Below are 25269 nucleotides of genomic sequence, written 5' to 3'. Positions count from 1 at the left end.
AGTTCCACGCTCTTTGAGATGCAGCCCCATCCCATCCTTCTGTGGCAGCTTACATCTTTCCCAGAGGGACTCACTGTGTTCTCACTTGTATACCAACACCACAGTTTCCTCTGCTTTGCTTATTATATGAAAAAAATAATCCTTTTGGAAAAAGCTAATGTGTCCACCCTGTATGCAGGCATCCTACCCAATTGCTGTTCAAGTAGCCTTTTTGTCAGCAGTATTGGCAGGTAAGTTGGCCGTGGATTTCTTCCCAGAAACGCCTTGCAGTTTCATTTCCCACCTCTTGACGAGAACCTCCTTAAGCCAGCCCTGGTTCCCCCAGGGAATGGGTGATCGCATGCCTCTCTAGATCAGCCTCTGTTTGGCTGGGTAGGTTGAGGATCTGTGTGGTGAGTTACCCGTGTTTGGTGGTCCTGGAAGAAGTGTTCCTCTTTGTTCATCCTTGGCAACCGGTCGGTTTTGGTTCAGCATTTTGGAATCACCATTTCTGGTATGTGCTGAACTTTGTGTTTTTGTGTAGCTCAGAGTTGGAGAAGACTCCTCCAGTTTACTAGTCATCACGGTCACTTTTTTTTGGAGAAGGGGTGACCCATATTGTTTATTACCTGGATGGCAAGCCTTTCTGGCAGGCTTTGCAGCCTCTCTGAAGTATGTATTCTCTGTGGATCGGGTCCATCCCTACTTGGAAAAGTTTGTTTCACTAGGATATTCCATCATAATGTCATTCAGCATGATTTTACATTGCCTGGTAGCTTCTCAGCTGCTAGCCGTGTTCTCCTGTCCAGCTTGTCATGATGTAAGGTAGAGCAGAAAAAAAACAGGGTGATAATAAAACTGTCTCTCATTATTTTTCTTTTGTGTATTTACCTTGAAGTTCAGCTTTCTGCATTAGGTAAGTACTAGCACAATTAAATGCAGATTTTGTGCTGCGTGGTCATGGTGCTGTCAGAGCGTAGATTGTAACACAATTTTGGGTCTAGCAGCAAAAAGACCTTGTTTGAAAATCAGTGCCTGACCAGACATGTTTGTAGCCTCTGAGCAAAATTGCGTTCCTGAAAAATTTCTCAATCTGTTAATAAGAGTTTCTGAGTTGCAGTCCATTCAAATGCATGAAGAAAATTTGTATTTGCAATGTTGAGAGTCTTCTGACTCTACAAGTTGTGCAATTGCAAAACATGGACCAACGCTTGGTGCAGATGTGACCTCAGCCACCACCACTGACCGCTGATCACTGTCTCCAGTCAGATTCTGGAAAAAGCTGTCGAGCTCTGAAATCTTGACACATGAGCTTTAATTATTGCTTCCTTGGCTGCTAAAGCTTTTCCAGAAGGAAGTTAACGTTGAGAGCTCCTCTACCTTATTTCTAGGCTGTCGGTTCTCATGAGCATTGTTAAAAAAAAGTGGTGAATCAGGCTGGCAGCCTTCAAACCCTCTTTTTCTTTTCTTTCTTTTCTTTTGACCCTGGCAGTCTGTTTTTAGAACTGATTGTGTTCAAGAGTTCGTACCATTTCAAGTGGGTGCCCCCAAGCTCTGTATGCCACTGCCCATCAGCCCTGTTGATTTGCCTTGGGCCCTCTGGAGGGGTGAGAGTGGTGATCTTCTTCCATTACTGAGAGCCCAAAGACAGTTCATAACCAGAAGACTCTCATCCACAAGTGTCCTTTTGGTCTTGATATAGTTGCTTATGTGTGATAGGTTTAGCACCATGTTGGATGCTCTTGGGTATCTAAGACATCTGCATGGCGCTGGCAGGTATGACACAGGACCTGTGTCCTTCTGATGTGTCAACCTGTGGGCCAGGTGGTTACCCCAGAACATCTCAGATGCTGCTGTGTGCCAACACACGGAAAACCAGATCAAGCACTTTATGCCTGGTGCTCCGAGATAGGGACCTGAGCTCCCTCCCTGGCTGTCTGCTCCTCCTCTCTGGCTGCAGGTCCCGGTGCTGGTGGAAGATGGGCAAGGACGTGCTGCCCTGTCTCTCCTGCCAGCCTGGGGACCGCTTATCATGCCATCTAGCACGTAACTTGCCTTTCTCAGCCACTCCTTTGGGAACAACCAGCTGTGCTAGTGATGCTGTTGCATAGATTGCCCTGGCTTTCAGTTTCTTTTCAGGTGAAAATTCAAGAATTTGATCTTGACTCATCTCTTGTAGCTGTTATGATTCCAGCTGCCTTAAAAACAGCAGGTGAGATTAGCTGCAGTGTTGAACTGAACCATCATTCAACAAGAGCAGGACTGGTATTTCGAAGTTTTCCTTAATACTAGAAGTTAGCCCTCCTTACAGCCTGACCAACGTCGCTTGCTAACCCTGCTGGCAAGATACAACAATATAACTGTTATTGTTCAAGTTTTCCTGAAAGTGAAAGAGATAAATCCTTCCTAACTTTAAGATAACTTATTTTGGGTTATACATTAACATTTTCTATTCCTAAATTTGTGTATGTCTTGTAAAAATAAGAAATAGAAAGTGTTTAACCAATGTTGAAAACAGATTTGTTCTTATTTCTGTAATAGCTAGATAATGAATTCAATTGTTATAAAAGGTTTACATGTTGGTTTGAGGAGCCTGGTTTTTGCACTTCAATCTTCTTGTCAGGTCCAATGTTGAGGATGCTGAAATGATGTGTTTTGAGGTTTGAGCATGAAAGCATAGACTTATCTGTCTATCCAGTTGTTCTCCTAAGCCTCAAATGTTCATAACGATCATGAGCATTAGGTACTTTGATGCTTGGCTTAGGGCTGTCTGACCCTGTTTTAATAGACGTGGAGCACACAGAGCTCTGCTTACGCTTATAAAGAGCTGCAAGTGCTCAGTATGCCTGAAAATTTGACCCAGCCACCTCCTCAGCATACTGCTCATGCCTCAATATCCATTTTTAAAGTGAACAATAAAAACTCATTTAATTTATTGTGTCAATCATTTAAAAGTGCAAATCTTTATAACCTAATGCTGCTGTAATTTTTAAATATTTTTTTTTATTTTCTAATACGCATTTCTGTGTGATCCTACAGGTTTTAGCTGATGCTGTTGCACGCTTGGTTGTAGATAAATTCAGTGATTTGACAGAAAATTTCACATCTCCACATGCACGTAGAAAAGTCCTTGCTGGAATTGTGATGACAACAGGTAAAGAAAGAAAAATGTACTATTTTAACTGCTTAAATACAAGAGCTCTGCTTGCATTCTAGGAAACTATCTTTTTTCAGTCAACCAGTATTGAAATATATTTTTACTGTTTAATCTTCAAGGTGCACTAAATATAGCAATTAAATCTGGGCTAAAGATAATTACAGGAAAATTAGACCTGCAAATTCTTCTCTTTACACAGAGTTCCTGTCTTCTTCCTGATTGAGACATCTGAGATAACTCATGGTCTACAAAGTACATGTACCTTTTAAAATTGATCATGCAACTTTTTGAAAGTAAATCTAAAATAAATTTCACTGCATCGGTCACACAGATGGCATTCTTGGTTTTGGTCATATTATGTAAGAAATTATGCTTGCTTTCCAAGTTTTTAAGGTTTTGCACTTTGTTAGAGTTATTCTTGCTATATTTTATTCTTAGTGCTTTGTGTCTCAGTCATTTTAGTAAAAATATCTGAAGAAAGCAGCTTATGTTTTGGCAGCTGACACTGGTGTGCACGTACAAGCAGCAGTAATGTCGCGTTCTCTGATTGCTGGCATGAGATCTGTGCTCTGCCAGATCACCCAAAACAGTGAAGTTCTGCCCTAAGCTGATCTGAGACCTGAATGCTGCTGCTGAATTTTCCTCAGGATAAAATTTATCTTGTCTTCAAGCCATCAGAGCCGTTGATGGGACGTTCACTTTGGACCTGTCGTGAAATGTCCCCAGTTAGTTCTACAAGTCAGACGGATACCGGTGATAAATGTACAGCTTCCCTTGGTGATTTGGACAATTCCAGCCCTTTCCTCCTGCGGGGATGTTTGTAGGGACCTCCTCCACAAAGCAGAGAGGTCTGAGGGTGCTGGTTAGGGTAGATGATAACTGCATGCTCTAGGGACAGAGGACTGTGACAGAGGGACGATGTGGCCCAAACTCTGTCACAAGACATCCGTGGTGGGCTGACCCTGGCCAGCAGTCGAACACCCACCCAGCCTCTCTCTCACTTCCCTCTTCTGGGGCATGGGGAGAAAATGGAAGGAGGGCGAGAAGACTCGTGGGTAGACAAACGCCGTAACCTTGAATGTCCTCTCTTCCTTTCCCTGAGCTCTTATTGCTTAGCACAACACTTATGGTGTGGGATATCCCTCGGTCACCTGTTGCTCAGCTGTCCCAGCTGTGTCCCCTCCCAGTCTCTTGCCCACCCCCAGCACACTGGCCTTTGGGAGGTTTGGAGAGAAAGCCTTGATGCTCCTCAAGCACTGCTCAGCGACAGCCAAAACATTCGTGTGGTATTTTAGCCCCAAATGCAAAGCACTGTGAGGAGCATGCTGTAGTTTTATTTAATATATTTTGTGATATTTAACAAGTTTTTATTGTAATTACAGTCCTGTGTCCACAATTCCCAGAAGAGCCACGTGACCAAAGAATTAAGACTTAATTAACATGTGAATACATTTTGATTAACTGAAGAAATAGCTTTACACAGAATTAAAAACCATCTTTGCATGGATACGTGTCTGGGGCACCCCTGGAATTAGATGACCCCATTGCACAGCCTTGTGTTGTAGAGTGAAGTGGCTCCCTGCTTCTCGTCCATGGTCTTCTCCTCCAGCCCTGTGTGCCCCTTATATTGGCACTGTTGTCGTGCAGCCAGGTGGTTATGGGAGGATCCTCAACTCTAGGTGCTTGGGGTGCGTTGAAAGGTGCTTTTCTGCTTTTCCATACCGCAGTAACTATTCTGTGGGAGGAAGACAGCAGAAGGCGTTTGGCAAGGCTTGGCTGCTATCTGCCTCCGCTGGTGAGGCCTCGAGAGCTTCAGAGGAATTAGTGTGGCTTGTTGGGGCTTTTTTTGCTGAGTGTTTTGCTAGAGGGATGTAATATTTTGACCTGTCTTTCTGAATCCTTCATGCAGCTGACTTTTTTTTTGTGTGTGTGATAAAGACAGTTCTCTGTATAGCAAACACCCAAAATATTTTTTTAGTTCTATTGTACGGAATGGTTTAAAACAAAGAACTACACTTCTAGAAGCATTATACTGCTGATAAGCTTTACATTGGTTTAAGTATTTAAACTTCTTCATTCCCTAGTCTTACCTTTCCTGTTGTTGGCTTAATACCCTTCCATAACTTGTTGCTGTTTTAATCAATCAATGCCTTTCAGATTTCTAAAGTCTCTGTGAGTATCTGCATAGGCGGCCAGAAGGTACATGCTGGAAGCTAGCTGGCTGCCTGGGGCTCAGGAAAAAAGCATCGTCTTTGGAGCTCAGGCTTTAATAACTCTTCCTGAAGCAGCAATTTTTCCCTGCAGGTTTTCAATTTCCAACTTCTCTGAACTCCAACATGAAGAACTCACAAGAACCATGGACCGTACTGGTACAGGGAGGGTATGGCTGGGTGAAGCTTTTGCTTTAAAGAAAGTATCAGGGAAAAAAACTTTTTTTTTTTTTTTTTCCCAAAAGAAGCAAACAAAAAAAAAAGGAGCCTTGTTTGGGTTCTGCAGGAAGATCACTTGCTAGATTATTTGTGATTTTAATTGCATCTTCTTCCTGATATTTTGTTTTGCAGGTACAGATGTGAAAGATGCCCTGGTAATAAGTGTTTCTACAGGAACAAAATGCATCAATGGTGAATACATGAGTGATCGTGGTCTTGCATTAAATGATTGCCATGCAGAAATTATATCTCGCAGGTGCCTGCTTAAATTTCTGTATACACAACTTGAGCTTTATCTAAGGTAAGCTGGAGGGAAAAGGAAGGTGAGCTAATCACATGGAATTGAAAAGGTGTCTGTGTAAAACATCTGTCTTAATTATTTCAATGTGAAACACTTGTCCTGTTGCATTAGGATGTTTAATTTAGAACACAGTCCCTTTGCCCTAAAATTTGACTTTGACAAAACATGTATTCAGTTAGGTGTCAGTCATGAGAGGGGAGGACAGAAAAAATAATTGGGAATCATTTTGTAAACTGTAAATGCGTAAATCAAAATAATCTCAAGTGGGCTAAAAGGTGGTGATTTTTCATTTGTTGGTAAGTGCCTGAAAGCTCTTGACATCTGGGGATGTCAAGAGCTCTCTATTTCTTGTCTCGATGGTCTTTTAATTTTGTTAATTGTAATAACTGTTAGATTTATACTATAAAATTTCCAGACATCCTGTGTTTGTTTTTAATGCCTATTAAGACTGCCCAGCTTATGGTTATTTATGTGTTAATGTCAGTTTTGACTCTAGCTTTATTCTCTGTTTCAGCAATAAAGAAGATCAACAAAAATCCATTTTTATCAAATCAGAGCGAGGCGGGTTTAAGCTGAAGGAGAATGTGCAGTTTCATCTCTATATCAGCACATCTCCTTGTGGCGACGCTAGGATTTTCTCACCACACGAAGCAGCACAAGAGGGTATGACAGCAGTCCTACTCAAGCAAGGGAGTTTAAAGTGTTCTATGAGCATGTACAAGTGGCACAGTTAAAATTTAGGTGTCTTCTTTCCTTTTAGTGTAGATGTGTGTTAGACAAAGATCTCTTCAAAAAAAATCTGAGCTGTTCTTCCTGTGTGGTAGAAGTTAAGTATAGACTGATCCACCATGTGGTCTTGAAGAGGCTGAATGCTAGCCGAGATAAGCCAGTGAGTCAGCAAGTACTTGTACAGAACTAACCGAACCGTTTCACTGTTTCCGTCTTTTAACGGTGGTTGTCTGCCTGCCCCTTTCTTGGGGGCTTCTTGATCTGTCCATTAACTTCATTCTAACGCTGGAACGTGCAGAACAGAATTGAAGAGCTACTGCTGTGTACTGCTCCTTTGTGGAAAGCTTGGTTGAATTGCAAGTGTGTTTTAGAAGATAGTATTTGTGAGAGATGTCTGATGCTGTAGCTAATATGTAAGGAGCAATAGAAGTTGTTATACAAGCCAGCAGTTATGCAGGCAAATACCTTTAATTGACTCTTCTTATTGTAAAGCTATCTGTAAAACACTTTGAGAATGTTTCTCAGCTGATTGTAAGTGATTTTTGTCATTTAGATCAAGGGGACAGGCATCCAAACCGCAAAGCGAGAGGACAGCTACGGACAAAAATAGAATCTGGGGAGGGGACCATCCCCGTGCGCTCTACTACCACTATCCAGACGTGGGATGGCGTATTGCAAGGAGAAAGACTACTTACCATGTCCTGCAGTGACAAGATAGCGAGGTGAGATATCGAATGATTGGTTTCTTTGCTATTGCTTTTTATTGCTGAAAAGAAAGGAGGGTTGCATGATACCTGCAGTGAATGTGCAGGTTATTGATTGGCTTATTTCATTGCTTAGACGTAGCATGGGGGTGGCTGTAACTCCAGTGATAAAGCTCTAATTCTTCACCTGCAATTGGTGTCAGACCTTCTGCTGGCTTCAGAGGCAAGGTGAAATCATTATCTATCATTCCAGCCACTTCAAGTCATGACAGCTTTGTTTTGTATTTATATCACTGGGAAATAGCAGAGGAATGCTTCCTCCCCTCCCCCAAGGTAGTATAGCATTAGCAAAACAGTGGAATAAATATATTACATTAGTTGTATTTGGATAACTTCCTCTGATGATATACATCCTTGCCCCATCATTGCCCCCCCATGGCAGGGGGATTGGACTAGATGATCTTTAAAGGCCCCTTCCAACCCAAACCGGTCTGTGATTCTATAATATCAAAGATACATACGTTTTCCATGGATAGATTTAGATTTGTATTATTTTATACAGGAGAAAAAGTGTTCCAGTTAAAAAAATCTTAATTGATGGGCACTTTTAATTTTTAACTTTAAAATTATTTTAATTTTAGTTTAAATATTTTTACTGTAATTAAATATTTTGTTTCCAATACTAGTGCTTCTTTGTTGTCCTTTTTGACGAAGATTGAAAGTTTTTTTTTTTCAAAATCATAAATGGACAAATGATTACCCCCAAAAAAAAATTTAGCAGCAGTATCCTTTAATGAGTATCAGAAGTATGGGAAAGTTGCAACATAGTTTTTTGAAATGAGTCTGTGTGTTTGCAGCCTCTGTGTTCTTGCAAAATAGATGAGAAATTCCAAGTTTTTCAGCTGATGATATTTTAGTTATTTTTTAATTAAAATAGCTCTGCTGTTTTGTCAAGTCACAGTCAGCCTGATTCCAAATTTATTAAGTGTTTTAAGTTGGAACTATTCTTGTGAACTGCCTATGCCAAATCAAAAATACAGGAGGAAGGTTATGTAACCACTTTGTTCCTCTAGTCTTGTCTCAAGTAATCAGCATCTCTACTGAAGGAAGACGTTTTACTTTAGTTTAAAACCCCCTAACATAAATGGATAGGGCCTTTCAGAAGCTAGGACAGTGGGTTGTTGAAAGGTAATTCTACAAAAATGACATTTCAGTTTCTTTTATAATATTTTCAATAAAATTCACCAAATAAATTCCCCAGCTTCATGCCAGGGACTTCTCCCAACCACCCGACATGGTAATCATACCACATTCATTTGACTTCTTTTATCACATCGTCATTGCTGTTAGTGCAAATAAAAAAAATGAAGACAGTTTTTGAGTTAGAACACATTTGACTATTTTGTTGATTTTGTGTGATGCAGAACAGAATCCATCTCTCGCTTGCGTAGCTAGCTGTCACCTCTCCTTGGGGCTAATGGGAATAATTTTGTTTGTGCCAGTGAAGGAAGCAAATAGAACCCCTTGACACAGAACAAAGACTGTATGACGGGTAAGGAGGCCCAAATTTTCATATTCTTTTTTTTCTTTTCTTTTTTTTCTTTTCTTTTTTTTTTTTTTTACATTTCCCTGCCACTTATGACCGTGTTTTGTCCATTTACATTTGAAAGAATGCATTGCTCTGTAGTGTCCAGCAGTCAGTCCTCCAGTATGTCTAAGCCCTGTGAATTTCCACTGAGCTTTCCCAAAGGTTCACAGTCCCAGCCTGGAAGAGACGAGGATAAATTCAGGGCACAGGATTGCACAAGCAGGAAAACTCCTTGTATCTGAACAGCCTCACCTGTGTAGATTATATGTATAATCCAAGCTGTTATTTCCAGCCTCTGAGCGCTTTGTTGCATTGTGCTGTCTAGCACCCCCATGAGCCTGGTAGGAACATCCAAAAAAAATTGTGAGAAACATGGAAAGGCCATGAGTGTAATCCCATTTGGGTCAAAAGCATTAGAACAGGATTATCCTAGTGTGTTAGTGTCTGGTGGCACTGCAGTATGGTGTTAGGGTAGTTTCTGTGACCAGAGTAACTGTTTTGGGACATCAATATGCATGCATTTATTTTAAATGTATCCTAACCTTGTTCCATGGTACTTTATGATGTCTATTTTTGTCATTCTCCTTTTGATGTGTTTTTCCGCCCACATTCATTTTAAGTTTTTTGGCTTCAGATAATTACTTAACTTCTCATGAAACATTCCAGTTGTCGCTAATGTCTTCCTGAGAAGAACAAAATTTTTTTTCACCCCGTTTCACTCGTAGGAAGGCTGTAGGAATTGAGAAGGCCTTTAACATTAGGTCGAGTTGCTAAAGGGGAAGTCATTGGTGCTCTTCTACTCTAAAGAAGGGAAAATAATACTTCTGATAGTCTTTTGTGTGAAAGAACATCACGTGCCCGTGCACTGGCCTTGTTTTGTGCTTATTCAGAGTAGGAAATCCAAATGAAAGTTTGTAACTCAATCTTTCTCTCTATTTCCCCAATGGCTTTGTCTTCTTGACCCTACCATCTAGTTTTTTGGCACTGATGAAGTTGCACAAACACATCTTAAAATCCTATGCATGCTCATTAAAGGCTGCACGTTCTGCAGCTATGTCCATGCCCATCCATCTGTCTTTGAGTTTGAGAGTTATTTCTAAGTGGCAAGCTCCATGGCGGAGCCGGTGTGATTTCTGAACAGCAATAGAAAGAGCAGTTCTCCTCACCAGTTCTTAACCCAAGTGACAGTGGCCGATGTGAATGTATTCACTTTGATAGGTGGTGGCTGTGTGACACCTGGGTAAAAAACCTGAGGGAAAGTGGTAGGAAACCACTGCCCAAGAGTAGCATCTAAGTAACCAGATCTAGCATCACGTAACCTCTCCAACCAGTGACCTGAGTCTTGACCCAGGCTCACTGATATGCAGCAACTCCAGGCAACACCAGAAAAGCTGGGACAAGTCAGCGTTGTGTGATTGCCAGCCTAGGTACAACTACAAGGGAAAACAGATTCTCTTGTCTGTAATTGCAAATCTGACCTCAGGATAAATAAAAAGATGTTTGCGAGAAGTGCTACTGTCAAAGACCGTGGACTTCTTGCACTATTGATTTATGGTGTGGGCTGCTGACCGAGCCACTTGATGTAAAAGCCACTCTGACTCCACTCCACGTAAGGATGTTGCTGCCTGTTTATGCTGTGGCTCATGAAAGGCATGGGCTGGTCATAGAGATTCAGTTAGTCTCTTAAGGAAACAAAGAGAAATTGGCTTTAAAATCAGAAAAGAAACCAGATTGCAGTTAGTTGAATGAAGTCATCTCTGCCCATTCGTCTGCCAGGTGATGAGAGTAAAGCCCAGCTAGATGGGTGTTCACAGCAAGCAGATCACAACCTGCCCAGTGAAGGTCTGAGTTGAAGTGAGCAGCAGAAGTGTTCCTGCACATGAATGATGAACCACAACGAACGTGGTTGCAAAGACAGACAAATGCTTGTCACCGAGCTACAGAGTGAAGGCCACCACAGGGCTCTGCAAGCATCCCTGGGGATGCTGCCAGCCTCAAACTTGACAGGCTGAACACAGCAGTCTTGGAAACCAGAAACATGCAGGAAAACCCACGGGCACAGCTACTGCAAACATGAGCGCCTTCTGTTCAGAGCTGGCGAGAGCCCCTGGGTCTGCGGCTTCCAACGCCTTTGTGCTAAGAAGCAAGTTGCCTCACATCTTGGATGCACAGTGATCGTGGGGATCTCTTGGTTCGCGTTGCAATTCAAAAGACCTTGAAATCCTGTTGGTGTTGCGGTAAGCAAAGCCTGCCTTTGGGATTACTCCCTGAGACAGCTGCTGTCTGAGCTGTGCACCTCTGTCAGGAGGAGGGCAGGAGATGCATGTGAGGAGGCAAAATGCTTTCTGGGGATAGTCTGACATCTTCTCACATATTGACACCTTCTCTCGCTTGCCATTGGTTGCAAGTAAAAGATTGTCATAAACAAAATGCCTACTAAATAATTTTCCTTTGTTCCTAGTCATTGCTGTTTATAAATTATATTGGTAAGAGCAGCACTTTGAATTGTAAACACTTGTTTTTGTCAGGTTTTGCAGTCTATCATAAATATAACTTCATTTTTTCAACAGTAAATTCTCGTTTTGGTAGTTGCAGGAGACTATTCATTTTCCTGCGATGAATTCTGACACCAGTTCCATGTGCACGCCATTGTAAATGCGCCATTGTAGAGACTCACCTCCTCCATACTGCTGTCTACATAAAAATTATTGAGAGTGATACTAAGACATTTGATATTAACGTCAAGTTTTATTGCTTACTGCTGTTAGGCTCCCCTCATTTCTGTGTTTTCTCTAAAATAGTGCAAATAACAGAACTTTTGTGCAGTTTGGGTTTGGAAGGTTCAGAGGAGAGTTTTTACCTGAAATGTGTATTTTCAGCCTGGGTTTTTTTCTGCAAGAGGTGCGCTAGCACACTCTGTGAAAGTGTTGCTGCAGAGTTAAATTTTAATTACCTTTTTACGTATCAAGAGTTGTGAAATCAGCTGTGTGTCATGAAGAAATCAATAGACCTTTTAGGAATCCACTGTAGCTACCCTTGCCTCTGAGCACATGGTAGCCTAAAGCAGAAATGTGACGACACAGCAAGGAAGAGAGGACTCCTCTTGATTTAATGTCGGTCTCTGGTTTCTCTGCCCTCTTTTTTTAATGTGGTGTGATTGTGAACAGCAGAAAGGTTGAGAAAGTGCATCCATCCTCCAGGTTGTTATCAATAGGATCTAAGTGGTGAATATAGAATAAGGAAACAGTGAGTAGGATAAATCTGTAAAATTCAGATTTCCCCAATGCGGTGCTCATTTATAAAACCTCAGGTGAGCACACTACAGTAAATAGTCAGGAGTTGAACACAATTAATGTGCACAGATCTGCAAAGGCCATCGTTGGGGTCTAGTCTGTAAAGGTGGTGAGATGTAGTGGTTTGAAAGAGCATTTCTCTGGACGCTCGAGCACATGATTACTTCGTAGACAAGGTCAAGGACAAAATGGCAAAATCTTGGTGACAGGGAAAATTTGGTCTTTTGGTTTCACTGTAGCTAAGTGTGCATGGGGAACTGTGAAGTGTAGAGCAAAGTGGGGATACAAGGCACCCCAAGCTATACTCCCAGGGAGACAGCAGCGTTTCTGAATTGAAGTTGTTTTTGTTTTGCACCTGAAATTTTTCAGATGGCTGAATTTTTCATGCTAAACAAAAATACTCAATGGAAAGCAGAGTTTTTATACAAGAAAAAGACTTCTTCAAAAAAATTATCTGCTGGTACAACTTTGACGGAAATTTCTCGAAATAAGAAATCTGATACCAAATAAGAGAGCTGTATGTAATTATGCATTATTTCTTCCTCATAGCAAACAGTGAATATATGAATATATGAAATAATAAGGAGTTTAGAGAGGCATAATAAAAGGTTACTAAAAGGATATATGTCATATGTCGGTCAGACCAGATCTAATTTGTTGCTTCTCGCACAGTTTGGTCCATCTTGCATCATTTTGCTCAGCAGAGTGGCCCCGCTGAAATCAATAAAAGTGTCTGCAGGAAAAAGCATCATTTGCCCAGTGCCTATTTCCTTTCTAAAAGCAAGCTAGCTTTCAGCTGGGTTTGGGAGTGTGCTTTTGGTAGAGTATTCTCTGATGGAGAGAGTGTTTTAGGAGACTCCCAGCACCTGTGCCCAGGTGCTGCATCCCTCCTGTGCGCTGCATCTCCCTGCCTCTCAGCAGTGGTCCCGCAGTTGTTTGTGGAGCTGTGCTGTAAACCGGACTAGAGAAACTGTCTCTTCAAAATACAAGGCCAGGGTTTTGTTTTTTTTTTTTAAAACTTGAATCATGTCTCTGATCTGACTTTATGGAGAGCCGTATGAGCAATAAAATTAGCAGGCTGAGGAGGATCAAGATGGTGATAGGCAGAGTCCTCCTCAGCCAGGCTTAGTGCTGGGGAAATGATGGGGTGCAACTTCACACTTTATAGCAGCAGCAGATTACAGCATCCTTTGACTGTCATCCTCCTTATATTTTTTAACTGTTTGGAGCTGCTCAGTGGCCAGATAGTCGGATAAAGTTATCATTTCTTTTTTCTTGTCCCAGAAAAGCAGCAGGAGTTCATACGTGTAATGATGGGAACACTGAACCTCCTAATCCAGGTGCCATTGCGGTGTGTCGGGCCGTTGCGGTGTGTTGGCTGGCCTGTCTGAGGAAAAAGGAGAGCTGTGGTTTTGATTTGCAGCTTTTGTTTCCCTTCTCATGCTTAAGTACTTTTCTAATTATTGCTAGAAGAGCTTTAGAAATTTTGTTGCTTCATCAAACATGGTAGGGCTTAAACATCATCTCAATGAGCCCCTGGTAGAGAGTGAACCAAACTGCTTGGTGACTCTGAATGATCTTCTGTCTCACAAAAGGCAGCTCAGAAGCGAAAGGCCAGTTCAGGATGAGTACATATGCCTTTGTTTGAACTTTTTGGCATCACGTCAGGTTGCCTTTCCTTGCACTGTGCATCACTTGCAGAACTGCAAAGTTGAAGCTTCAAGAGTATTGCACGCTGCTGAACACGTGGCTGGCGTTCGGCTGCAGGTATCCCCATCCGCACCAGGTGCCCCAGCTTCCCTGGCATTAGATGGCGGACTTGTTGATGGAGGGCTGTTCAGCCCAAAAACTAGGATCATACTCGGCTGCTGAGTAAACCACCATTAACTGTAATGAGATCCAGACGCTCAGTTCAAATCAAGGCACCTGTATGTAGTGCTGTCAGTCTGGACCTAAAGCCTGTGGCTGGTGCTTTATAACAATATAAAAGCTTGTATTTTAAACATCAGTTTTATTTTGAAGTTTTATAAAGGTTGTGAAAGAAAATTCTTGCAGTAACTTAAAACCAGAACACTCAGAATGTGTAAAATACTGTAATAAGAGGCATTAGTTTTATGCTCAGCTAAGACAAGCGTCTCAGATTTTTCCAGTGAGAAGTTTTACGTTGGAGGGTGTCTCCCTGCCTGCTGAGGTGTTCTTCCCCTTTGGCAAATCTCTTGTCTATGCGCCTTACTTTAGGCATTTCAGTATCACCATTGAAGTGATGCAGCATTCCTGTATTCTGCTTACGCTTGTGCTTTAGTGCTTTTCTCTGTTGAAAATGTGGTGCCATTTTCCTGCTTTAATGGCGAGAAAAGGTACTGCATGGGTCCAGTCTGCTCTGTGATCTGCCCAGTAAGACTGGACCCGAGATCAGGTCATTTTATGTGGGAGCTTTGCATTTTTGCCCGTGGCCGGTGCAGTAGAGATTTAAACTGCTGAATTAGTGATGGGAGAGTTGTCTTCCGTTATCACTTTCTTGAGCCATCAAACGCTCCTAAATGAGTACTGTGCTGCGGCCAGGTCTATGTCCGCTCTACTGCAGTGTGGAAAGGTTCATTTCTGTGTTATAAACTACATCTGAGCCTTGGAAGGTTTGAGTTTGTAAACTAGATTTAAGTTGCTTCAGTTACTTAACCCTTTTCTGATACTATTTTTAATGTGAAGAAAAAATCCTTTGCCTAATTGTTTCACCGGAAAGGCAACACTGACTTTAATAAAGTTTTCTGTAATAAATGTTACGCTTTCCCCTCTGCAGAAACCTCACGGTTTGTAGTGAAATACAGACTTTGGCCCATTAAATTCAAAAGAAGTTGTGGTTTCAGTAAACTTTAGTACTTAGATTGACAGCATTTGCTGGCATGCATTCTGACAATTCGTGCTTGTAAACTGGAAGGACGAGGCAGTTTTACCATTTCAGGAGGCAATGCCTGTGGCCTTTCAAAAACTGATGCGTGGTATTGGTGTAGCTTCTTCTCAGTTTATATCTATAAAGGTTGTTTTTAGCGTACGTGCTAATGGAAGTGAGAAATTACCGTTTGACAGAAAGAAGTACAGTATAAAAAAGGAACAGCAAGAAAGTCTCTGTGCAATCCTTCCTTTTGACTCTGTTCTGCAAGTCTCTGACTCTGAAGATCTGCAGAACTTCATTTGGGTTTCATGTTTATCTCTGCATTACTACCAGTTTCTGATACAAGTATATGTTTCTATAGAGGAGTATATGTTCTTTTACTATAACAATTGAAATTTAAAGCTAGTTTTATAAACCTAAACACCATTCAACCCTGCCTAATCAATATTAAGAGCTTGAGGCTTTGGTTGTATGAATGGTTTCTGCAGCAAGCCAGCTGCTCCAAATCCAGCGCTCATGAGCACATACCGCGGTGGGAAACGTGATGCAGCACACCCCAGCAAAACAGTCACAGAGTACCTCTTGTAATACCAGTTCATACAGTTCACCTTGCAGAAGCTTGTTCAGGTATCCACACTCCTCCTCTTCTTTTAATCAAAAGAAGTTGAGCAAGATAAACTTCAGTTTTCATCTTCTGTGCCGGAGAAGGTCACCAAGCGTGGGAGGAAGCAGCAAAACACAAGCTCTGGAAACACTGAAGACTGAAGCAAGGAAAAGGGTCTGGCAAAGGTTTTATTTAGGGAGCTAGGGCTTGCCAGAGGAATGCTTTGGCCTTTTTAAAAATGTCCATCTGTCACTCAAGTGCTGGTCATGAAAAGTAAAATGTGATGTGCCTCACTGACAGAAGCTCGGTTGGTGTGTCTGCAAGTTTCAGATACAATTGTAAGACCCCAGTTTGCAATGCTTAGTCTTGAATTCTTTCCAGATGTTTCTTCCATAATATTATCTGTGTCTGTAGCAGTCTATATGCTTCTCTATGCTTGATGACTGCAAATAACAAGAAAATACTGTTGTGATTCATTTGGCACTTGAAATACCTCTGTGCTTACAAAATTCTAGTCATGGTAAGGTCCTTGGAAAGGCATCTAGGCCCTGGGAAGCAATAATTTTCACTTCATATCTTTACTCTGATGTTTGGTTGCTGATTTGCATTTTCAGTGAAATACAAAATAGGCTTTTATTCAATGTAAAATATGCCTTATTTTTTATTAGCACAGTATTTGTGCTCATTCATTAGGGCCAGCTTTTTTAATGACAGGTGAGTAAGCTAATGCACATTGCCTCCATTTTCATCGTCAGTAAAGATATGTAAAGAAATTGTTTCCTTGGATTGCAATTTTTGTTTTACCCTTTTTTTTAAAAATTTTGCGAGTCTTAAAACCAACATGTAGTTCAGTTTTTGCAGTAGTGAAGCAGTTGTGCTATACAGTTTCTAGACTGAAATGATGATGATGTGTAGCCATGCCATCCCAGCACAAGCTGCAAGAAACACTGTTAGCAAAATCTGAGTTCCCTGGTTTCCTAGGGGAACTTTGCAAGCCGGTTTAGGATGGGCCTTTTAATAAGGACAACCATTCTATATGAGCGTGAGAGCTTCCATTGTTCTTAGCTGTTTTATTTAAGCACCAAAAGAAATTTTCCTGCCACTTGTGTCTAGGTGTTGCAATTATACTCAAGTATGCTATTTTAATAGTTTGCAAGTATACCTTGGAGTCAAGGGCAGTGAAAATACTCTGCAGGAGACTTTGAGGTTTTAAAAAGTACTTTGTATGACTGTTACATACAGATTGAGAGCCAAAACTTGATCAAAGCTACCAAAAAACTTCATTGTGCTCCTATGCATGCTATATCCCTGCCACCAAACCCGATCCAGTATAGGTCACAGTGGTGCAGGCAGAGATTTATGGTTGGAGTTTATGAAGCAGCTAAAGTGAGCAAAGAGTATATGCACTCTTTGCATATTTTCAGTTTTCAGATTCAGTTTTCTCCCTGCCCGTGGATATTGCAAGCAACTACACATGTCCTTTCTGGCAGCAGGATGTGGACAGTTTGGCTAGGGCGTCAAGGACAAGCTTTCCCTTATGGTGCTGAGGTGCTGAGGTGTTGCAGACCCAATCCTTCTTGTGTTCTGGGAAGGATGGTTTGCCCACTGCCAGGTGTCTTTTGGAGGCATTAGCTACTGTTTCTGACTGAGGATCTCAGTTTGGCTTTCTCTGATTGAATGATCCTCTCCATCTCTGGCATTTTCCCCAGAAAAAGCATCACCAGACACATTAGTGGGGAAGTAAAATTACGGAGTCTGCTAATGAAGTGGATGCTGACAGTAGACCTGTTGCTATAGGCCGTCTTACTCAGGATTTTGTTGAGCATCCCATAAGCTGATCTGTGAAATTCTGGCAGGTGTCACAGCTATGCTGCCATAGTCATATGCTGGTCAAGAGGAAGGGTTGAAAGTCTGGTCCATTGTGATTGACTGCTATTTATGTCTGGCAGATGTTACTTGTTCCATTAAAAAGAAAGTATTTTTTTGTTTTTTTGTTTTGTTTTTCCCTCCCTCTTAGGTGGAACGTATTGGGTATTCAAGGAGCCTTACTTAGCCTCTTTGTGGAGCCAATTTACTTCTCTAGCATCATCTTGGGGAGTTTATATCATGGGGATCATCTATCGAGAGCCGTATACCAGAGGATAGCAGAGATAGAAGATCTACCACCTCTTTATACACTCAACAGACCTTTACTTAGTGGCAAGTATCTAATGGAGAAGGCCGTACCGGTAACTAAGTCTGTTCCAGTAGCAATGTGATTTTGCAGTTCTCAAAACCTTGCAAATTACGTACTGTGAGTAAACTGCTTTCTGGTTACAGCAGAGAAGTTATAGTCTAAACCTAATATAGATACTTGGTCAGAAATACCATAGCAAGGACCCTTCTTGAGTTAAAAGGTGGAAAGAACTGGGGTATGAACCTTTGGATGCGGTTTCACATAATTGCTGTCTGGAGCGTGCCCTAGCAATATGTGAGGCAAGTTGAAAGCCCCGGCTTAGTGAAACCTCTTCCCACCCATGAAATAGTGTGTTAGCTCTCACTGTCACTTCTCTTGCCATTGCAGATATTTGTTGAACAGCCACGTCATTAATCAGTGTGTCAAGATAGACACATTTGGTTCACAATTTCTAGATCAATAACCAACTAAAAATGGATGGAGAGAACATCTCAGCTGCCATTGGTTGTATTTTCTCTTTGTCATCAATCTCTGTTGGATGCAGCATTGGCTTTAATTAGCATGGCACCCAACTTGTTTGCATGACCCAATAATCATAATATTTTAATTTCCACTTTGTAGGTTAATGCACAAATGCTGTATTCAGAGCCTGGTGGCATATTCTTTGGGAATATTTTTAATAGAATATTAAATATACCTGACAGACAGCAATATGGCAAGCCCCAGCCGGTGCACTTAGTGGTTGTCTTTTGCAGCTGCTGTTGAACGTTTAAGTACTGTTCTTTGGCTTTGCGCTGATCCTAGGCTCTAGTGGGGCTAAGACAAATGGCAGTAATTTGAATTAACAAGTTGTAACTTCTAATTGAGCTGTGACTTTCAAAGGAAAGTTCTAAAGTGTCTTAAATTCTAAAACTGCTAGTTACAGTAATGCTGTGAAAGCTTTAAAACTGGAATCTCTTATCCTCCCTCTCATTGTGTGCATTGCTTTGCTCTGTAGAGCTTGGCTTTTGGCATGTGTCTGTTTATTTTCCAGGGGAAAAAAAACCCTCAGTATTTTAAAGCATGTTTAAAGTTTGACATGAATTTTTAAAATAGATTTAGGGAGGGAGTGGGGAAAAGAGCATATTGAACAAGCAGCATTTCTTTAGATAAGAAAAATAATTAATAAGGATTCCCTGAACTAGGACGTATTAAAATGTTAACTAACCTATTTGTCCTTATATTAACAAGTAAGTAACAGTTACAATACTCACAGTACCAAATATTAAATTGTTGTACGGGCACAGTAGCTGATGTATGGACTGTTTCTGCCTGATTTTGGGGAATTTTTCAGTTCTTCAAGACAGCAGGTTTGGGGTGGGGTGAGAGTAGGTTTTTTTATCCTTTTCAGAACATACAATAGTACCTTGTCTTCTTAAAAGGTACTTGTCTCCTTGTCTTTTTGAAATTAGTTATCATCTATTTGCCATGAAATAGCACCATCTGTTTAAACAGTTCAGATGGGACTTGCTGAGCAGTAGAGAGAGTTCAGAAATGTTCTCAGCTGTTGAGTTTTCATGAAAATACATGTCTCAAAAATATACAGGAAGCTGATTTGGGAGGTTGGGTGGAGAATTGTGTTGATGGATTTTCTTCTACTGGTTCAGTCTTGAAAGCTGGTCTTCTGACACATGCTGCTGGATTCAGCTGCGGCATTTGTGTAGCTACCCGTCTGCTCTTTGATTCACACATTTTACAGTGTATTCTTATCTGGAATAAGCACCGCAGAAATAAATGTCCCCAATGCTATGTTCCTCCTGGTACACATACACGCAACTGTGTGATTGTGATTCATTTCTACCAGAGGGATGAACTAAAAGAGAAATAGCTGTCTTTCCCCACTGTCTTACCTATTTAGCTGAGAAAGTACTGTAAAAACTGGTTTTTTTCCTCTCATAAACCAAGTTTTATGTCTGCAGGGACAATTACATTAAGTCAAAGTCAGACTGAATTATTGTTATCTGCTGCTAAAAATTGTCTTTTCATCATCTTTCTTTCCTCATAGGAGATTTTCTACTTACACCTCCTTTTCCCAGCAAGTTAACTGTGAACACGCGTATCAGAGTAGCTGTTTTTCAGCTAGGGGATGTGGGAAACCCATATGTTGGTAGAAAACTCCCTCCCCGTGCTGACTCTTGGAAGCCTTGGTTGCAGTTCCCAGCCTTTCGGGATGCCTTTAGCACTGCAGCACTGAGGGCACGTGAGCTCTCACTGAGAATTGGCCAGCTCACTTGAAGAGAAGACAGGTTCGAATCTTGTGATTTTCTAGAATAATCTGAAAAGGGATCGATTTCTCAATCAAATACAATGAGGATGATTGTATAAATCAGCCAATAACACAGTACCAGTCTGCAGAGTAATCTGCACAGACTCTTTTTGGAGCCATTGTGGGAGATGGGCATGAAGGAGTTCACCCCGGGTGGAAGTAGGGTGGCAGAGCTCAGCAATCAGAGAATCAGCCCTTGAAAATCCTTGGGAGCAGAAGTCATCAAATATAAGGGAGTTTTATATATAAAAACTTACATATAAAGGGCATATAAAAGGCAAGCTCTTCATCACTGGAGGCAATTAGCGTGAACCAAATTTCATCGGGCATCTGTCGTTATGGTTCCTGTTGCTGGTAGGTGTGCCTCAGGTGCCTGGGGACCTGGGCTAATGGCATCCGCTGGAGCTATGACCACAAAGCAGAAGGCAGGCTGGGCCTCGACATGCTCTCCTGTCCGCTACTCAACCGAACCCTGCAGTAGTGTCTGCTTTTGTGGACAATGCCTTTTTTCTTAGCTGTGATTATAATATTAGTACAGGCAAAGTTTTCTCTCTTTTGATGTCCAGTCAGTTGATAGTTTCTTATGCTTTAGTTTCTCTAGAGCTTCCTGTCTTTTACCAGAATATTGTCAGAAATTACGTTGTTGGCTGTTTTAACCCATTCCTCATGGTGCTGCTGACAGGTATTTCCTATTTTGGTTCATGGCTGAAACATCCTGGAGCAGTGTCACCTGCTGATTATCTTGTCACCAGTGTAAGAACTGTCTTAGGTAAGACCAAGATCTTAAGGTATGATCCATCCAGCCCAGTACTCTTTTCCACAGGTAGCTAGGCAGTGGAAAGCAAAAGGAAATAGTAAGCTTCTGCAGATACCTCCTGAGAATCGCAGCAGTAATCTGCGGATCAGGGACATCCTGAGTCAGGTATTGAGAATCTTTGTGGTTAGAAATCCTTAATGTATCTTTCATTCATGAACTCCTGGTTTTGTTTTTTGAACTGCTTTAAACTTTTTACCATCCACAGCCTCCTTTAGTAAGGAGGGCTGTAGGACGTGTAAAGATTTGTGCAATGGAACTTCCTTTCTGCTAATTTAATTAGATGCTCCTCAGTGCTCTGTATGATACAGGCTATAAGCAGTTGTCATGGTGCTTTTGTCATGGCACTCAGTTTTCTATACCTCTGCAATATTCCTACGTAAGTCCTATTTTTTGCAAGCTGAAAAGTCTTAGTCTGCTTTGTTGTTCCTTGCATGGAGACCCTTCCACATAAGGATCATCCCTTCCATTTTACAATCGCGTTTTTGAGCTAGTAAGACCAGAGCAGCACCTGATACTCAAGATAAAGGAGCAGTAGTGATTTATATGGTGGCATCATGATACTCTGTTCAGTTCTGTGTGATCCTTCAGTAATAATTCCTAACATTCACTTTGCTTCCTTTAATTACTTGATCGTTGACCTGACCTTTTGGTAGAATTCAATATTAGAAACTAAAATCTCATTCCTGAATGCTAATATCCAGCTCCAAGTCCAGCACTCCTTAGGCAAAATTGCTTTGTTTTTTCCTCCTATGTATTACCTAATATTTATGTGTGAGGAATTTCATCTGCCTTTTTGTTGCCCAGTCACCCAATGTTGTGAGCTTTTTTCCTGCTACTCTGCAATTGCTTCTCTTATTTACCTTCTTAAATAATTTAGTATCATCACCAATCTTACTCACCTTGTTTTTTCCCCACACACACTTTCCAGGTCTGCACAAAGCTTGAGGGTCTCCAGCTGTGTTGGCTCTTCCCAAGGAGTCTGTCTTCATCCAGGTGTCCGTTAAGTCTGTTTTTAAGGTAGACATCGAACAGCCAGGCCTTCTACTCCCTGAGCTCTCTTAAGAATTCGTGTCACACTGGCCATCTCCAGTCTTCAGTTACTAAGGCAGTTTTTTGTTGAGTCTTTCCCAATATTGTTGTGTTTACATCTGTGCCCAGTAGGGCAGTATCGTAGTTCCTGCAGCCTTCCTGGTGCAGATGTGATGTTTCTTGACTGGTAGTTCCCTGCCACGCCTCTAAACACCTTAAAAATTGGAGCTGCATTGGCCACCTTTCATCCTGGAGAACTTGTGTGGTTTATGATGAGAGGTTATGTACCATGACTGCTGTTCCTGCTGCCACGTCTTTAGTTTCCTTGAACACGGCTGAATATTGTTTGTGTGCCGTAACCGGTGTTTGCTTACTTCATACGCATATCCTAGAACTATTTTTACTGGCAGTTCAGTTTGAGATGGCTCCTCTGGCACGTTGCCTGTGAAAAGGGGCTCTGGCCTGGGAACCCACCCACCCTTTTTGCAAAAGATTCATTCATTTTCTGTACACAAGAAGACTTCAACCACCACAGCAAGAGTGGTTATTATAAATGTTCATGCTGCAGCACTCCTCTGACTGCTGTCTACATTTGCTTTTTTTTTTTTTAAACAAAAATAAATCCTTCAGCAGAACCTTTGGTGATTTTTTGGCTGTCTCCTTGGTACCTTATCCTCCCATTCACACTTGTGTTTTTCAGCTTTCTATCTCCTTTTTAATGAAGCTTTTTTGAGCTCTGTCCTCAAAGAACTGTCAAGCTTTATTATTTATATAAGCACTGGCACAAAGAGCTGTGACCTTTGCTTTTGCTTATCATACCCTATTATCATAATATTCAACAATACGTTCTGAGCGATGTTCTCTAAATAGCTTAGTTGTATCAGTTTTCAAAGGAGAATAAAATATTTTACTTTCTATCCTAGCTTTCTCTCTCCCATTACTAGTTTCAGCTTACTGTGCTATGTTCGTGTCTAGATTTTGAGGGGGAAGATATGATCCACCTAAAGTGTTATCAGATGCTTTGCTTTTGAGATGACCTTTATTCCCTGTCCGTGCCACCTGTGATCCACCTTCAGGGACTCCTTTGCCATCTCTCCAGGGTTTGTGCAGATATTTAAGTCTATTTGAAGTTCTGAGTCTTTTTTATTCATTTATTTAATTCATCAGAATGACCTACGGAATGCAATTATATAATTGCCATGGAAATGTAGTGCATACTGGATGTTCAGCTTCTTCATCTTTATTTGATTTGCTTGTGCGGGTGCTTGTGATGTCACAGGTGTCTGAGTAGCTGAAAGGGCATGAGCAGGCACCTGGCTTGTGTGGGTGATTGTGATGTCACAGGTGTCTGAGTAGCTGATAGAGCAGGAGCAGGCTCAAGGAGCAAATGGTGTTTTGCAGTACTCAATGAACTATATCTGATTGCTGTACTTTTTCAGTAGTGTATGGAACACAAGCAAATGTAATAGTATGGATATCATCAAAATAAAGAAGAAATATGACTGACCCGCTTTTCATGTGGTGGCAATTTCTTAGCCCTCTTGTCTCAGTAGTTTTGGTAAAACCAATTTTTGATTAAAAGTTTTGTCAGCATGGATCTGTTTCACCTAAGCTTCACAAAAGCAGCTTGAATTTATATGCTTTTGGAGACTCAGAGTTGAGATTTGTTTTGCGTGCACCCAAAATTTAGGATTTATTAGGTGTTTAGGTGCAAGCCTTGTGTCGTGTGACTCATGGAGTGGTAGTGTTTGCTCTGCAGCGTTTGGACTTCAGTGGCACAGGACATACACAGGTGTTGTGCATGATCAGCTCCAGTTTTCAGGCAGTGTGATGCACATGTTCATTGCCAGCTGCTCAGAAGGACCACAGTTGTGATGAGGACTTTTCGACTCTCGTCTTGTCATAAAGCCGTGTTACTGCTGGGTCTTGCTCAAGTATTGCTTGTGTGATATTCTTGATGGTACCTTTTCAGTAGGACCACTGTCTGCCCTCCCAAGTTGGTCAGTGTGTGGATTCCACATCCCTGCTCACCGATTTACAGATTGGTAGGTGTGGATCCATGCCATCCTGCTGTATTTCAGCTCCTGGATGCATCTTTCCTAAAAGAAATCAGAAAACAGCTCTTCAGGAAACTTTTGTTCCAATTCTCAATTTTTTCAGCTTTTAAGAAAATGGGGAATGGTAGGGTTATTTTTTATTATTTACTTATTCACTTAATTACTGGTGATCAGCCATAGTGACCAGGTTGACATAAACCAAGTGTAAAAATACAACAGCTTCAGGAAGTTCAATATGATTGATATTTCAGAATGTTTGTTTATTTAGTAAATGAGGACTTGATTACAGTAAGCAAACTGAATTTCACTGTGTCGTTCAGACCTCGTAGGTCTCACACGCTTTCAGCGCTGGGCCCAGAGGTGCTGTGAGACCCAGCCCAAGTGAGCAAGTCCTACACTCGGGAGCCTGAAGTTGGCTTAACTTTGTTTATTAAACTGTGTTTCAAATGTCAGGAAGAAATGCATCCTGCTGCAATACTTATGTTCAATTTATACAAATTCACTGGATTTTATAAAGTGTAGGACCTAGCATAACCACGGAGTAGATTTGAAATAGGCTCTCGGTGAGAGTTGCGTTAAAGTAAAAATGGGATCTTTACTTATTAGAAAGAAAAAAATCCCCTGTTTGTTTGTTCTCTCCTGGTGAGACAACTGAGATATCTTAAAGGTAGAGTTTTGCCACCCCTGTAATGTCTGCAGGATCAAAAGCGATGTGCTCCTCAGCTTTTCCATAGCATACACAACCTGAACTCGTGCCTCTGGCTGCTGCTTGCGAGCACCGAGCACCGTCCCGCTGCATGTGCGGGAGGGGAGTTGCACGTGGATGGCAGCCACTGCCATGATCTTCAAGCATGGTACTGCGGTCATTATATACAGTGCATCTCTGCAGCGTTGGGGTGCCATGGGGGAATAAATCCTGCCCTGAGCAGGCAGCCCACCTTGCTTCGTACTTGGGTTAGACTTCTCGTGGCTTTGCTTCTCCGTCAGTAGAGATGAAGCCGTATTTGAGAGGTGTCGCACAATTTAACATCTGAGCAAAATGATCCATGTCCTCTCTTAAGTCCTGCGTTTCGCCATTTCTGGGCACTGTGAGTAGCGATGGGCATGTAAAGCGGGGAGGCAGCAGAAGCGCAGCCGGATTTATGCTGAAAGATTCGAATGTCTGCCAGTTTTGGCTTTCTGCGCAGGATAGTGAGGATGGGGCTTACTTT

The 25269-nt window shown here is 41.6% G+C and overlaps 1 protein-coding gene across 8 annotated transcripts in view; it reads left to right on the top strand.

The window, feature by feature from the left end:
* The window catches only part of ADARB1 (adenosine deaminase RNA specific B1), an 85033-nt gene that overhangs the window by 54887 nt on the left and 4877 nt on the right, over positions 1–25269 (top strand). For all 8 annotated transcript variants that reach the window (XM_075153841.1, XM_075153849.1, XM_075153846.1 and 5 more), the window contains 5 exons: positions 3019–3133; positions 5698–5866; positions 6381–6529; positions 7149–7317; positions 17692–17873. In XM_075153841.1, coding sequence (XP_075009942.1) covers positions 3019–3133; positions 5698–5866; positions 6381–6529; positions 7149–7317; positions 17692–17873 — 784 coding nt within the window. The remainder of the gene's footprint in view (positions 1–3018; positions 3134–5697; positions 5867–6380; positions 6530–7148; positions 7318–17691; positions 17874–25269) is intronic.

This window comes from Calonectris borealis, chromosome 6 (assembly GCF_964195595.1).
Source record: "Calonectris borealis chromosome 6, bCalBor7.hap1.2, whole genome shotgun sequence".
Taxonomy (NCBI): domain Eukaryota; kingdom Metazoa; phylum Chordata; class Aves; order Procellariiformes; family Procellariidae; genus Calonectris; species Calonectris borealis.
The sequence above is the reverse complement of the archived record's forward strand: the minus strand, read 5'-3'. Positions and strand labels throughout refer to the sequence as shown.